The 16260-nt window shown below is 35.4% G+C and overlaps 1 protein-coding gene across 1 annotated transcript; it reads right to left on the bottom strand.

The window, feature by feature from the left end:
• Positions 1-1757: 1757 nt before the first annotated feature.
• On the bottom strand, positions 1758-3656 carry LOC130950053 (uncharacterized). The gene is made up of 3 exons (XM_057878616.1): positions 2810-3656; positions 2573-2659; positions 1758-2218 (listed from the first exon to the last, which is right to left on the bottom strand). The coding sequence occupies exons 1-3, from the start codon at positions 3654-3656 to the stop codon at positions 1758-1760; spliced, it is 1395 nt and encodes a 464-aa protein (XP_057734599.1).
• Positions 3657-16260: the final 12604 nt, after the last annotated feature.

Below are 16260 nucleotides of genomic sequence, written 5' to 3'. Positions count from 1 at the left end.
GTTTGTTGTTGGCGACGTCCCTGACAAGGGTACTTCTCAAGGAGTTGTGTGAGATGGCCCACGAGCAATAGCAAGTTCTAAGAGCAATGTTGACATTGAACTGGGTGTTACCTGCCAAGGGGATCCTACTAGACATGTTGTTACTCCCATCCGAACGGTATTTCCTGGTGCAGGTACAACTGTTTTACTCCACCTCTTTTTTTTTGAGACTTGCATACATGATTTTGTTCATGCTGTTTATGCATATGTTTGTATCTTCAGCTTCTCATGCTGTTTCTGAGTCCACCTTTCTTCTGATATCACAAAGGAACCTTTAGCTAGTGCTTCTTCTGGTGTGTTCCATTGTATTTCTTTTCATTTGTCAGGTGTGCCAGCATTTTATAAGTTCCTTATGAAAAAAGGTTGTTTTGCTTTTCAGTTTCTGTCCGCGATGAGTTTGAGCATTTCAATGGTGATGCGAAGAACTTGTTATTGGAGATTGCTTCCCGGGTTCCTTCCTTCTTGCTTCCAAATGACCTAAACTGCCTTTTCAAGAAGTTTGGATACCAAGCTTTTCTGGACGCATGGGATTTTTTTACTTCACACTCCCTTGCAGACTTGTGGGGTGCTCATCGGGATATGATAGAAAATCATCTAAATAACTTTAAGTTATTTAAATTTAGTAGTCGTTGGCTTGAAAATCTTTCTGCTAAATTGGAGCCTCCACCTGGGGTCTCTGATCTTGCTAAAGAAGAATTGTTGTCTACAGAGTATCACGTTCTTTCTTCTGATGTTTCTGCTTTTCAAGAAAAGGTTAACAAGCTTACATCTGAATTGAACACCATGAAGGCTAGGTTAGCCAGCATCAGCCTGGAGCGAGAGCAATTGGCCAAGCATAAGGAGGCTGCTTCTTCTGTGATTTCTTACAGTGATATTTTGTGGCTGTGACATTTTTTCAGCACTTTATTTTACAAAATATGTAACACTTTGACTTTTTTTTTGCTACCTCTATGACTTTCATTGTACACTTCTTTTTGGGTGTTATGCTTTCCCTTTTTTTTATACTATACATACTCCTCCAGGAGTTTTATTTTTCTATACCTGCTTGTGTAATCATTTTATTTTGGATCCACACTTTTTTTTTTGCAGGGGGAGGGTATGATTTTAGGAAAAGCAGGATTATCTACTGCTATTTTTTTTCTCTGCCTTTTTTTAGGCCAAAAAAGGAAGGTACCCAGAACTTTCTTACCCTATTTATGCTCTCTCTTTTTTTAGGAGCTTGGAGAGTAGGACACTTCACTTTTTAAAAATATTTTGTATTGCAAATTTCTTAAGATGCATCATTCACAACTTTTGAGTGTATGATTGCTAATGCAGTTTTTTTTTTTTCATGCATTGCAGGATGCTTACAGAATAATATAACATAAACATTGACTCTTGATAAAGAAGCCATTTGGAATTGAAATTCTAACTCCTAAAACTGAAATTAGGCATAGTACTTCTTAACGTACTTGAAATTGATGGCCGGTGGTTGTTCCATGATATGGGTCCAGCAGGATGCAGTGTCCGTTGGGGTGTACTTCAGAAACAATGCAAGGACCTTTCCATTTGGGAGCCCATTTTGGCAAAGAAATCTTCCTCATTATTGCGTCTACTGATTTTAGTACCAGATCTCTTTCTAGGAACACCCGTGGCCGAACGTGCTTGTCATAAGCTAATGCTAGCCTCCGGTGATATTCTTCCATCTTGCTTCCCACAACTTCTCTTTTTCCTTCCAACTATTGCAACTCAGCTTCACGATCCCTTGCTTCACCTAACAACATCCTGGCTTCAATCTCTGCTGGCAGTACAGCTTCAACCCCATAAACCAACGAGAAGGGTGTTACTCCAGTTGTTCCATGTCTGGTTGTTCTGTAAGTCCAAAGAGCAAGTGGTAGGTATTCACTCCAATCCTTTTGGGCGTCGGTCACCATCTTTGTGAGTATTTTCAAAAGGCTCTTGTTAGTAGCCTCTGCCTGGCCATTGCCTTGCGGGTAGTAGGGGAAAGACTTGTGATGTTTGATCTCGTACTGTTTAAGAACACACCACACTCTTTGGTTAACAAAGTGGGTTCCATTGTCGGACACTAGAACACTTGGCAGCCCGAACCTGCATATTATATTTTCTTTGATCAATCTTACGACTGCTTCAGCATTTGCTTCCCTGACAGCTATAGCCTTCACCCACTTGGTGAAGCTTTCTGTTGCAATTAGAATCTATTTCTTCCCCATTGATGGGGGGTTGATCGGTCCCACAAAATCTACCGCCCAGGTATGGAATGGGTATGGTGTTTTGAGGCTGTTCTTTTGCACGCTTGGCGCATGTATCAAATTTGCATGCTTTTGGCATTGTGGACACCTCCTGGCCTAATTGGTTACATCATCCTTGATTTTTGGCCAGTAATAGCCAATCCTGATTAGTTCATACCACAAGGCCCTTCCTCCTTGGTGTCTTCCACATACTCCTTGATGGACTTCTTCCAAGACTTTATCTTTTTCTTCATCTCGAACGCATTTCAGCATCTCTCCAGTAAAACTCTTTTTGAACAACTCACCTTTCTGCAAGAAGTAGCGTTCTGATCTCTTCTTCAATATCTTAGCTTCTATTTTTTCTGAAGGTAAAACTCCAGCATCGAGGTATTCTACAATGGATTGTTACTAATTGTGAACATTACATATCTGCATACTCTCTTTTATTTCTTGACAAGCCTTGCAGGAAGCTTATAATTCATCACAATGAGACTTCATTTTTGGCCAATAAATACCCCACCTCTGGAGCCTTCGGTACAAACCAGGGCCCTCTTCTCCGCAAGTGGCTCCATGCAATTGTTCTGTTTTTTCTTTCCCTTCCTCTTCTCCTACACATTTCATGAGGAGTCCATCATTGATCTTTTTGAACATTTGCCCATTGAGGAGGCAAAATCCTCTTGTTTCTTTGGTGATGTTGAGCGTTCTGAGCTGTTCATATATAGGCGTTCGCCAATCATTGGTTTTTTCTTCCACAGACATCCTTTCTTCTCTGGCAGGACTTTCAGCTACTCGGTGTTCCAAAGCATGTTGTCCATTTTGAATAGTAACTCTACTCTCCAATGTTGCTAAAGCATCCGCATGCTTGTTTTCTGTTCGGGGTACATGCTCAAATGAGATCTTATCAAATACCTTCATCATGCACCACACTTGTTTTCTGCATAAGGCCAGACCTCTTTCCTTCGCGCTGTATCCTCCTTGGATCTGTTGTATTATTAGGTTGGAGTCTCTTTTGACATGGAGTTTTTTGATACCAACTTCTTGAGCCATATTTAGACCGAGCATTAGTGCTTTATACTCCGCCTCATTGTTGGTGCAAGAAAAATTTAATCGAAACATGAAGGACAGATTTCTTCCATGGGAGTCTATAAGGACAACTCCTGCCCCTCCTTGAGGATTCGAGGATGTTCCATCAAACATGAGGGTCCATGTTTTCTCTTCATTGCAAGCATGAATAGTCTCTATTGTTCCTGGAATCTGATCCGGCAACTCTTCAATCGTTGCTTTTTCGAGACAAATTGACAAGAGGTCAGCCAAAGCTTGGCTCTTAATGGCGGTAGGTGTCACCAATTTCACATCATATTCGCTCATTAGGAGTGCCCAATGACTCATTCTTCCGGTCAATATTGGCTTTTCGATTAAAAATCTGAGACCTTCATTTTTTTATACGACTTCTACTTAGAGTGCTTGAAAGTAGTGTCGGTATCTTTGTGAGATATACACCAGAGCGAGACAATATTTCTCTGGTAAGAAATATCTTTGTTCTGGCCCTTTCATGGCTCTGCTGACATATGCGGTGGGTTTTTCTTTGCCTTCACTCTCTTGTGTAATTAACCCACTAACTGCTTCTTCTCCTACCGCTAAGTATACCTTCAATGGTGCACCAGGTTGAGGGGAAGTCATGGTGTGAGTGAGAACGTCCTTGATCTTGTCCATTATAGTTTGGTGGTGTTGTTCCCACTTGAAGGTGTTCTTCTCTTTCAACGAAGGTCTTAGGGGTCCTAAGAGCTCCCTTAATGCTGGTATAAATTTTCGAATGTACCCCAACTTGCCTATGAACTTCTGAAGTCCCTTGATGTCTTTCGGGGGTTCCATGTCTTGGACAGCTTTGATTTTATTCTCGTCAGCTGAAATGCCTCCTTTGTGGACTCTGAATCCCAGGAACTTTCCAGATGACACCCCGAAGGCACATTTCATGGGGTTCATCTTGAGTCTATACTTTCTGCATCTGAGGTGTTCTGTGTGTTACTTCTCGGATGTTGATTTGACAACCAAATCGTCTACATAGTCTTCCATAAAGTCATGCATTATGTCGTGGAATATAGCAGTCATGGCTCTTTGGTAGGTTGCTCCAGTATTTTTTAGGCCAAAAGGCATGACAGTATAGTAAAAATTACCTACGGGTGTTCAAAATGTTGTCTTTTCTTCATCTCCTGGAGCCATTCTGATTTGGTTGTACTCGCTAAATCCATCCATGAAGGAGAATCTTTCAAATCCGGCTGTAGCATCTACCATTCTATCAACATCTGACAGGGGAAAATCATCCTTAGGGCAAGCTTTGTTTTGATCTCTAAAATCCACGCAGCACCAGATCTACCCATTCTTCTTTTTCACTGGCACTATGTTGGCTAACCAAGAGGGATGTTGTATTGGTTTGACAAATTTGGCTGCGAGTAACTTTTCGATTTCTTTCTTTACTTGAGCTTCTATTTCATTGGAGAATTTTCTAGGAGCTTGCTTGATAGGAGTTGCTCCGTTCCTCACAGCTAAATTGTGGGTTACCAGGTTTTGGTTTAACCCCGACATTTCATCATAGTTCCAAGCAAACAAATCTCTGAACTCTGCTAATAGCGCTATCAAATCCCTTTTCTCCTTCTCCCCTAGAGCTTTGTACACGAACAAAGGCCTCGGGTGTTCTTTAGTCCTTAAATTAATCTCTTCCAACTTTGCTTCATCTTGGAGTTGGAGAGGGGCATCTTCTATGTTGCTTTACAGATGTTCTTTCTCTTGTACACTTAGGATGTCGGGGCCAGGGGAGTTCTGGTAATTTTCCTCTGCTGGACCCCCGAGTTCCTATAGGATACACCACCAATATCTTCCACCTGGGAGAATTTCCTTACGAAGCCCTAGGTCTTCGATTGTTGTTACTCGTTTTTTGGTGTTTTCTTTTGGTGCTTCCTCCATTAGGGTGTTCTTCCGTACTGTTTTTTGTCTAGGTGTTTCGATGGCGCATTCCGGCACAGGCCTTATTTTGTTGACCCCTGGTAACGCTAGCTCTTCATAAAAACTCGCATCCACTAAATGTGCTTCTCCCGCATCAAAGGGTGTTACAGTGGCTGAGATGCTAATATCCTTCCCTCTCCAGCTAGACTTTATGCATTGATGCCAACTTGAAGGAACGCACCAATGTAAATGAATCCATGGACGTCCTAGTAAGATGTGGTAGCTAGAGCTTCCATCCACCACATGAAACTTATTATTGATCTTTATGGGGCCAACTTCCAAGACAACATTAACACACCCTCTAGATTTCATGCCCGCTCCATTAAAAGCATTGAGCCCTACTTGAGTAGGCCTTATCTGATCAGCAGAACCTCCCATTTCTAGGAATATATGAGTGGGTATGATATTTACCCCTAATCCAGCATCCACCAAGGCCCTTCTGACCTTCATGCCTTCTACCACTACTTCCACGTACAAAGGTTTATTATGGTAGAACTCCCCATTGAATGAGTCAGGGTCCCGAAACACCAGGGCGTTTGCATGGGCCTTTGCTAATCTTGTGAGCGGAGCGTTAATGCCTCTAAAATTTTTTGTATGCTTCTGAACGAATCCTATTAGAGCTCTGGCCACCTCTTTCTGAATGTGGGGTTCCAAGCCAAGTTGGTTGAACATGATTCTGCAACCTCGAGACTTCAAAATACCTCTTGTCAATGTGTCTTCATCCAGGGACTCCTCCATGGTAACCATCTCTTCTGCTTCACCTACGATCTCTGTCAACATTACCTCTCCTTCAACGCCTATCATTCCAACATCATGTTGAGGAAAAGGAGTGCTTCTTACACCCTCTTGGTTTTGTTCTCCATTTAGGAGTATTTTCCCGGTGTACCATGCAATATCTTAGATCTCTTAAGTCTTTAGGTGTTGGTGGCTCTCTATTTGTTCTGGGGTTCAATGTTCCATCCTCAAACCATCTATTTACGACAACCATGGCCTGAGCTCTGGAGAGAGATAGTAGGGGTGGAGGATTGTTTCTCTTAGCACCCCTAGAATAGGAACTCCTTCTGCCCCTACCATCAGCGGCACACACCTCTAGAGGAGAAACTTCTTTAGATCTCATTCCATTGCGCTTCATTGCCTCGGTTATGTCAGATGCTCTCTTTAAGAGCTCAGAGAAAGTGTTTATGTTGCTCATAGAAAGATAAATTTTGGATCCATCTTTCACATTTCTAATACACCCGTACACCAATTGTGGCTCTAGGAGAGTGTCTATACAAACTAAAGCTTGATCTCTGTACCTTTTGACGAATGCTACCAATCCTTCTCCTTGTCTCTGTTTCACTCTCCCCAGGTCCATGATGTGCATGGAGGGTTCTTCTTCTAGGAACTTGTTGCAGAACTCTGTCACTAATTGCTCCCAGGTGTTGATGCTATTGGCTTTCAACTTGCAATACCACGTGAACGCCCTTCCTGTAAGTGATTTTGAGAACTCCTTGATCTTGAGCTCCTGGTGGTTCCTGAACACCCCGAGATCGTCCAAGAATGACAGAATATGTTCTTTGGCGCTTCCGGTACTATCAAATTTATGAAAGGTAGGTGGTTGGTACCCCTTAGGGTATGGTTTTGCCAAATTATGATGCCTGAATGGTGGACTTATCTCCTAAGTGGGTTCACTTGCTTCTTATTTGCCTTTTAGAATATGTGCCAACTCCCTACGAGTGATTGGGGTGTTCTCGTCTTCCTCCATATTCTCCTGGTTCGCAAATGGAGGCGGTGAAAGGGGTTCTATACCTCGTTTGATCTCTAGCCATCATTTCTGTGATCAAAGCTTGCATCTTTGTTTGGTTGTCTATCATATAGTTGTACACATGAGCAGGAATGGTTACATGAGTGTGCATGCCAGTGGTACCTCCAGCATGGGGTGTGAAGAAATGAGCTCCTTCTCCTGCTGCACCCAGATTCTGCTGCTCCATGTGTTCTTCTTCATGGTTGTGCTCGTCCTCATCTTGAGGTGATCCCAAGTTGAGGTTGAGGTTCCAAGGAGTTATTGAATGTCGCTTAGGTGGTCGATTCTGCCCAGGATGAGTATTGCGAGACTCAGCCATCACGTCGAAGTGTTCCTCTCCAGTGGAGTCGCCAAGTGATTCGGGTGAGTTTCGTGAAAAGTAGATTAAGTGAAAAATAATGGTTAAGATGAGAGATTCGAGGTAAGTAAACTTGTGAGGAAAAACACTTCTATTAATGGCAAAGAAGCAATACAAGAACTAACGATGAGAAATAGAGGTGGAGAACAAGTGTTGAGACCTCCACTAATGTCACAAGAGGACAAATGAGCTTTGTTTAAAGTGGATAGGGGTTGGTTAATAGTTGTCGAGTGTTTTGGTGGAACACCAGAACGCCAGTTTTTACTCGTGAAGGTGGTGAATGAAATGAAGAACAATGAAAGAAAATTTGGGTAGAGAAAAATATGAATTTTTTAGCTTATTAGCTTCAGAAGTCGAAAAGGTCTAGAAGAAGGTGAAGGTGAAAGTGAAAAGTAGTGAAAGTGAAGGTGAAAGTATGGTTGAAGGTCTGTGAAGAAGAAGATGATGGTTTGAAGAGATGGCTTGAGGTCCTTTTATAGTGTAAAACCATTATGAAGAGGAAATTTATTGTCCAATAGTTTTTAATCTGATATTTGGTTTACTGCTTTTTCCAAAATATCTTTAGGTATTCCTGTCACCTCAAGTCTTGTCAACTGGAAAGGTAAGAAGTTGATTTCCACAAGTTAAACTAAAGCTCATGGCATGTGACATCAGTGAAGGGACATCTAGTTTGGTTTTCTTTTAACTAGATGACACCTTTACACTCCAAATCTAACCAATCCACTTCCACCAATTTAGTTCCCATTGAAGAGAAATTCAACTCCTCAAAGTGTTCTTTTGGGTTCCATCCTTTTACCCAATACCTTTAAGAGGAACTTAATTCTTGTTTGACCATGTTTGTAGGTCATTCTTAAAATTATTTATGTACAAAAAAGGTTTATATTTTTAGTACACAATCATATGTTAAGAGAGATTTTTATTTCGAAAAAAGCTAGGTGTGAGTAGAGCTGAAATGGAAGTGAGTCGAGTTGATTTGAGCTAGACTAAATTTAAGTTTGACTCATGGTTTGGCTCATTAAGAATCGAACTTATTTCGTAAACTCAAACTCGACTCAACAAAAACTCACAAATTGGTTCGAACTCACGAACTAACTCAAATAATAAGAATATAATCTATAATTCTATATCAACAAATTATAATTTATATATATTGAAAAATATTAAAAAAATAAATTTTATATATTATTTATCTATCAATTATAAATTTTTTATTTATAACCTATATCAAAATTATATATAAAAAATTACTGTACAATTTTAAATAATTAATAATATTAATATATATGTAAAATTATATATTACTATTATATATATATATATATATATATAATTATTAATACGCATATCTTATATAAATTTAATCTATATTTTTAATATTATATATATAATCGAGCCAGCTCATGAACCAATGAGTTGAGCTTATCCAAGCTCAAGTTTAAATTCAAATACGACTTTAAGGATGATTTTAAATCAAAATATACACCAGGGACGGGTTCGATTCCGACCCTCAACGTGAGGGACCAAAACAATACTTATTCCTTTAATTTATAAGTTTAATTAATTTCAGGTTCAAACTCGATTCACCAGCTTACGAATTTAGCTTATCAAACTATTAACGAATTGAATTCGAACTAGCTCATGAGTTAACTTGACTTACTTTTAGCTCTAAGCATGAATAAGGGTTAATACTCAAATTCGTCCCCGAAAGATTACGCGATCTTCATTTTCGTCCCCGAATGATTTTTTTAATCAAATTAGTCCCAAAAAGTTAAAAAATAAGTCAAATTAGTCCTTCTGTCAGATGGACGATGACGTGGTACGTTAAGTGCCACGTGGCATGATGACGTGGCACGCCACATGGCAGGTCAACGCCACAGTCAACGCCACGTGGCAGGTCAGTGCCACGTGGCATGTCAGTGACACGTGGCATACTGTGACATGCCACGTGTCACTTGACATGTACAAAAGATTTTTATAGTCAAAATAGTCCTTGAAAGTCCAAATGTAAGTCATTTTCATCCCTCAAATTTTAAAAATTAGTCAAACTAGTCCTTATATATTTTTTTTTATTTTTTTTCATAATATTAAATTTGAAATATTTTTTGATACTACTAATTTTAGTAGAAATGTAATTAACAAACAAAACATTAGTAATTGTATATTTTCTTCTTAAAAAATTTTTTCAATAAAATTATCTCTCTCCTTTAATTCTTCTCAAAATCTCTCTTATTCTTTTCTATTCTAAAACATTTTTCTTACATTATTATATTTTGTTGGATATATATATATATATATATATATATATATATATATATATATATATATATATATATATATATATACACTTAAAATTGAAATGTATGTATTTATTAACCTAAACAAAGTTATATGCTCAAAATCAAAATTTATGTATGTTAACCTAAACAAAGTTATACCACTATTTTTTTTCTACTACATATTTTTTTCCATTACGGTATTACTTACATATAAGATGTAATGGTAGTTGTAACACCCTAACTATCAAAATGTCACGCTTCCGGCTGCGCCACTCTGATAATTCGAGTATTACAATGGCTCTTCTAATATTTAATACTAAAATATAATCCTGTTTAAAACTCAAAACCGCATAACACATTTTAATAACTCTTTTTCGTGAAAACCTAAACATACATATACATGCAATTCAGATACAACCTGAAGATATATATATATATATATATATATATATATATATATATATATATATATCATAATTTCCTATCCCTCTTACAAACTTAATAAAGATAGAGGCGAGGAAAAAATAATAGCTACGGTGATACAAAAAGACCGAATAAACAGAAAATAAACATAACTCTCCTGAAGCTTCATCTTCCATATCCTGAAAAGGAATAACCTGTAGGAGAGTGAGAACGTCGTCCTCGCTTGTTCTCACTAGAGGATTACAGAAATTGCTATAACAAGATACGTAAAAATAAGATCATTCTTAGAGTTTAGTGATCATTGCTCGTCTTATGAGTCTTTCCAAAAATTCCTTTTTGAAGAGTTGCTAAATTTCTCAAATATTCTAAAACAAAACCTTTTTCATTAAAGAAGATGTCTGAAAAGTTTTTCCTAGACCGCAACCATGAAAGTAGTTACCTATGCGGTATAAATGATCCTCCCGTTCTAAGCATAGGTTCATTAAGTCTATGCTGAACCGATCAGATACTTTATATAGAACTAGGACTCAATGTACCAACCACGGCCTTAAGCCCATTCAATTCAAGCATATAATTTTGTTTAGGTTAATAAATACATACATTTCAATTTTGAGTATATATATATATATATATATATATATATATATATATATATATATATATATATATATATATATATATATATATATACTCCAGCAAAATGTATGTAAGAAAAATGTTTTAGAATAGAAAAGAATAAGAGAGATTTTGAGAAGAATTAAAGGAGAGAGATACTTTTATTGAAAAAAAATTTAAAAAGAAAAGATACAATTACTAATGTTTTGTTTGTCAATTACATTTCTATTAAAATTGGTAGTATCAAAAAATATTTCAAATTTAATATTATGAAAAAAATAAAAAAAAATTATATAAGGACTAGTTTGACTAATTTTTAAAATTTGAAGGATGAAAATGACTTATATCTGGACTTTCAAGGACTATTTTGACTATAAAAATCTTTTGTACATGTCAAGTGACACGTGGCATGTCACGGGTATGCCACGTGTCACTGACCTGCCACGTGGCATTGACCTGTCACGTGGCGTGCCACGTATCGCTGACCTGCCACGTGGCGTTGACCGTAGCGTTGACCTGCCACGTGGCGTGCCACGTCATCATGCCATGTGGCACTTAACGTGTCACGTCATCGCCCATCTGACAGAAGGACTAATTTGACTTAATTTTTAACTTTTAGGGACTAATTTGATTAAAAAAATTATTCGGGGACGAAAATGAAGATCGCGTAATCTTTCGGGGACGAATTTGAGTATTAACCCGCATGAATAATGCTAAAAATTTATAAGGTGTGTGGGTTTATAATTTATAGACTTGGAATATTTTTGGAGAATAACATCTTCTGCATTATTTCTTTTGATAGAAATTGGTACTAATTGAAAAACATTGTATGCAACTATTGTGTCTATAAAAATGTAGAAATGGTATAACGCGTAATTATTCTAAATATAGCGAAAAAAATTTCGGAATTTTGTGTTAATTTGTATTGGGTTTTTTGAGTTAAAAAAATATTTTTTAAAAAAATAAAATACTTTTATCCAATTTAAAACCTATTTGAATACGTTTAAAAAAAAGTATTTTTATTAAAAAAATTATTTTTTTTAAAAAATTAGCAATACTTTGCCTTAAGAAAAAAGTAAAAGTACAAAATATTTTTAATACTTGAAAACTCTTTTTAAAAATCTATCCAAATATAAAATATTTTTTGTCAGTTAAAAGAAGATTTTTTAAAAAAATAAAAAATATATTTTTTTAAAAAGTCAATCCAAACTAGCTCTTTGACTTATAATTTTTATCTTATTTTAAGGTTTTAACGTTAATATTGGTACAAGATATTTTTCATATAATAATATTCATATAGTATTACTCACTATATGTATTGTACAGTAATATTTATCGATACATATATTGTAAGGTTTCGATTTTTGGTAAACTGATTTTTCAGGCTATTTTACAACTTATTTTACAAAATTCAAGACCATTACCCATTAAGAATTAGTGAGGTAGGCCTAATGATAAAAAATAATGAAAATAAATTTAAAAATTATAATTAATAGGTCAAACTTAACTTTATGAGAATTATTAATCTTTCCAGGTTAAATTTGACTAGTAAAAAGTAAATACTCACTTGCCATTGATTTATTTCCTCATCACTAGAAATTTTTTGAGCCAAAATTTATTTTTAGATGGTTTTGCAGTGGTGAAAAAAAGTTAGCATTCAAAAATCTCAGAATCAGAATCAGTAGTAAAAGTAATTTTTACCTTAGTAATTATGTCTTAAAATTAATTTTAGCCATTGATTCTTGATTTATTTCTTTAAGAATAAATCTCAGTCGCTCATTATTTTACACCACAAAAAAAATTAATCCGAAACAAACTTTTAACTAGTATTTCACAAACACCTCCTAAAGACTTCGAATTCTCTCTTGCATACTCTCCAAATAACATGTCCCTCTCTCACTCATATGACTAAGATTATTTCTACTATTTATTCTTCTCTGCAGTATTTTTAACCCCGAACAACTAACTATGGTTAACTACAAATAAACTCGACATGCAAGTGCTGAACGAATTTTCTCGTTTTCACGTCCATTTCTATCTCATTCTTCATCCTTGACCACAAAATTTCAGCACCCTTTTACCACTATTATTAATTCATGTTTTTACCACTTTAATTACAATACTTACCTCAGCCTTTATTTAAACACAAATGCTAATCAAAAGTTAAAAAAAATTAGTGACCAAAAGAGAGAAAAATGTGTCGAGTTTAAGAGAAAGATTATTAAAGATTTTGTTGAGTTCATACACATTTCCAGCAGCTCTTCATAATGTTAAACCATTGTTCTTGACTAATTCTTCAAGAATTTAAGCATTATAAGCCTAAATTCTTGTTTTTTTTTTTTTTGGTGCACTATATAAATTCCAGCAAGGTAAACTATCACCTTTTACCCCCGTTTTTTTTCAGTTTTTAACATGAAATTAAGGGGTTAAGTTGCTCTTTTTCATTTCTAGAAAATCATTCTTAGCTTGAAGGTCTTAAGGAAGCACACCAAAGGCATCCGAAATTCATCACTTTTCCTAGCTAGAATGATGGTTTGGCCAAGGGGACTGGGAGTTACTAACCAATTTCTTGTCTTTGCTTAGGTGATCTTTGGTGTTTAAAGACCTTAAGAACTAACCCAAACAAGTGATAAGGGTAAGGAGTTAGAATATGTTTGTACTTGATTTAGTGTTTATATGAGCCACTTTATGATAATTTTATGTAAAATTTGTACTTCTAAAAACTGTATAAATTATCTCTATTTTTGACTTGTTAAATATGTAAAATATAAATATTTAATGCCTATAATTCATGTATTTGATGGCTGAAAAAATAGTACTCTTGGAGTTTAATTTTTCAAGCCTTAAAAGTTATTAAAAAATGGAAAAGCACATGAAAAAATGCCCTGAAAAATTAATCACAAAAAGTGTAAAATGGTACACCGACTTGTGCGTTTAACTGATGCAACCTCCACACATTAAATTTATAAGTGAAATTAATTTTATTTAAAAATTTATTTAATCTAGTTTATTACTCTAAGATTTCAAAATTTTAGTAGTTAAGAATTAGAAGATATAAATGTTTAAAGATCACAGCCTAAAATAGAAAAGATCATATTTCAATACTTGTGATAGTAACTTCCAATGCTCATAACTCTTAAAACTGATCAGCTCTTGGAGTGCAACTAATGCACAATTGTTGCTGTATGGATTGAGAGTCTCCAGTCCAAAATTCAGGTTAATTGAGACCTTATGGTGAAAGTTATGCAAATTAAAAGCAACAATGCTTGCTAAATTGAAAAATAAGGTTTGCTAGATTTTTACTCAATTTTCAAAAGGCGTAACTCCCATCTTAATGTAGCAATAGATCTAACACCAGTTGAATATGGAAGAGGAATGGTCTAGATGAGTCTCACCGATTTTGGAGGCTAGAAGTGTTAAATCGAATTTTTAATGAGTTTCTTACAAGAAGGTGTAGGCGACTGAGAAGCCACAATTTTTTTTTTTATTTCTGGAGTTAGTGGTCAGACATTTATGATCCTTAATTTGTTAAAAATTTTGGTCCGAGACAGTCATGCGGATATAAATTTTGTGGGATTCTGATGTCGTTTAGTATTTTTAAGATAATAAAAAAAATGAATCGCCAAAACTGTTTTGGCAAAGGACTTGATACAAAACTTTAGGGCTGTCAAATGGGTCAGCCCAGCCCATTTAAGCCCAGACCGATTAGTCCACGGGTTAAATGGGCTAGCCCATTTAAGCCCACTTTGTTTGCGGGCCTAAATTTTATAGCCCGGACCGTTTATGGCCAGCCCAACGGGTTAAATGGGCTGGCCCGTTTATCTGTTAAAATTTTTTTTTTGAAATTTTTTTGAAAAAAAAAGCTTAAAAAGTCCAATTTTGAGAAAAAAAACTGGTGTATATATTTGGACAAAAAAATCCTGTTTGGCACAAATAAAATTAAAGTTCTAGTAAACAAGTAAATACATTTGATTTGAGTAACTAATATATTCTAAATTTGTTGTTTTAACTCAAAACAGAACCACATTCACATCCAATTAGTGATTCCATATTTCCAATTCTAATATTTCTAATTAAAGGGGTATTTATAATTTCCCTCATATAGTTAATAGAGTATTATAAACCAACATAGCAACATCATAATTCTACCAAAAAGTCACACAAAGGTGAAAAGAAAGTATTTAACAGATTACATGGCATGCAAATATTTTACAAAAGCAGCAAACAATGTAATCCCCAAAATCTTTTATCCAATCCACCAAATTAGTCAACACCTGCAATAGAAAGAAAAATAAATTATCAAATAAAAGTTAGTGACTTAGTGGCAGAAAAAGATTTTTCATAGAATTGAATTAAAAAATGCATGGTTTGAAACAATTAGACAATACTAATAAAATACCAGGTATCATATTGATTGAATCCACTTTATCTTTATAATGTTCTTTGTCACTTTCATTTTGACACTCAAATTCAGCATCTACAATTTAAAGTTAGTTAGTAGAAAACTAAATAAATACAATATGCAAGTCATTCATTATTTATTGCCAATAGAAGTTAACAAAAAAAAATTAAAAAGTAAATTACCATCATCTTCAAATCCATGTATCCAATTACGAGCACAAATAAGAGCTTGCACATTCTTATTCAAAATATAATTTCTATACTTATTTAGGACATGTGCACCAATGAAAAAGGCTGATTCTGAAGCTACCGTAGTTATTGGAATACTAAGCACATCACAAGCCATGGAAGCTAAATCAGAAAAGCGATGGGCTTGAGACATCCAATATTGCAAGACATCCATTTTAGAGTTCATATCAAGAGTTGACTCTTCCAAATAGATATCTAAAGAAGACTTTCTTTGTGAAGCATTAGTTTGAAAATTTATATTTCTCAACTCCTACAATATTCAAAAAAATAATAAAATAATTAAGAAAGCAACATACTAATAGAAACATATAAAAGAAAATTATATTAACATAATGCAAAACAGAGATAAAACTTACATCAGGCACATCAAATGAAAGTGAATCATCTTCTCTAGAAGTTGGAATTTTTATTTGACCACCAGAAGCATTAGAAGAGGCATTATGTGACAAAGTTTCTGAATATACTTCAAACAACAAATACAGCTTTTTCTTGATGGTGGTCAATTTCTCATTAGCAGTACATGGATCCACTTTATTCAAACAATATTCCAAAACATGAAATTTCATTTGAGGATCAAGAATAGCCCCTAAAGAGAGAACTATGGAATAATTGCTCCAATACTTATCAAATTTGGCTTTCATTGGTTGCACCATTTTTCTTATGACCTCATCCTCACTAATGGAGAATTCTTTCAGCAAACATTCAATCCTCCAAATTTGCATAAAATATAAATTTGAAGTAGGATAAGATTGACCAGACATCAAGGTAGTAATTTTATAAAATGGATTTAGAAATTTACAGATTTCTCTTCCTCTTTTCCACTCTTCTTCCGACGGACAATCTCTGAAATTGTTATCCTTCAAAGAGAGTCTAACAAAACCACGCTCG

This window comes from Arachis stenosperma, chromosome 9, assembly GCF_014773155.1.
Source record: "Arachis stenosperma cultivar V10309 chromosome 9, arast.V10309.gnm1.PFL2, whole genome shotgun sequence".
Classification (NCBI taxonomy): domain Eukaryota; kingdom Viridiplantae; phylum Streptophyta; class Magnoliopsida; order Fabales; family Fabaceae; genus Arachis; species Arachis stenosperma.
This window is presented reverse-complemented; position numbering and strand designations above follow the sequence as displayed.

Excerpts from the sequence above, each read along its gene's own strand:
- LOC130950053 (XM_057878616.1), bottom strand. The coding sequence starts at position 3,656 with ATGAGTCATTGGGCACTCCTAATGAGCGAATATGATGTGAAATTGGTG. Across the intron at positions 2,660-2,809 it reads TTGCGGAGAAGAGGGCCCTG|AATACCTCGATGCTGGAGTT; the intron begins GTTTGTACCGAA and ends AATCCATTGTAG. Across the intron at positions 2,219-2,572 it reads ACGCTACTTCTTGCAGAAAG|AAAGCTTCACCAAGTGGGTG; the intron begins GTGAGTTGTTCA and ends TAATTGCAACAG.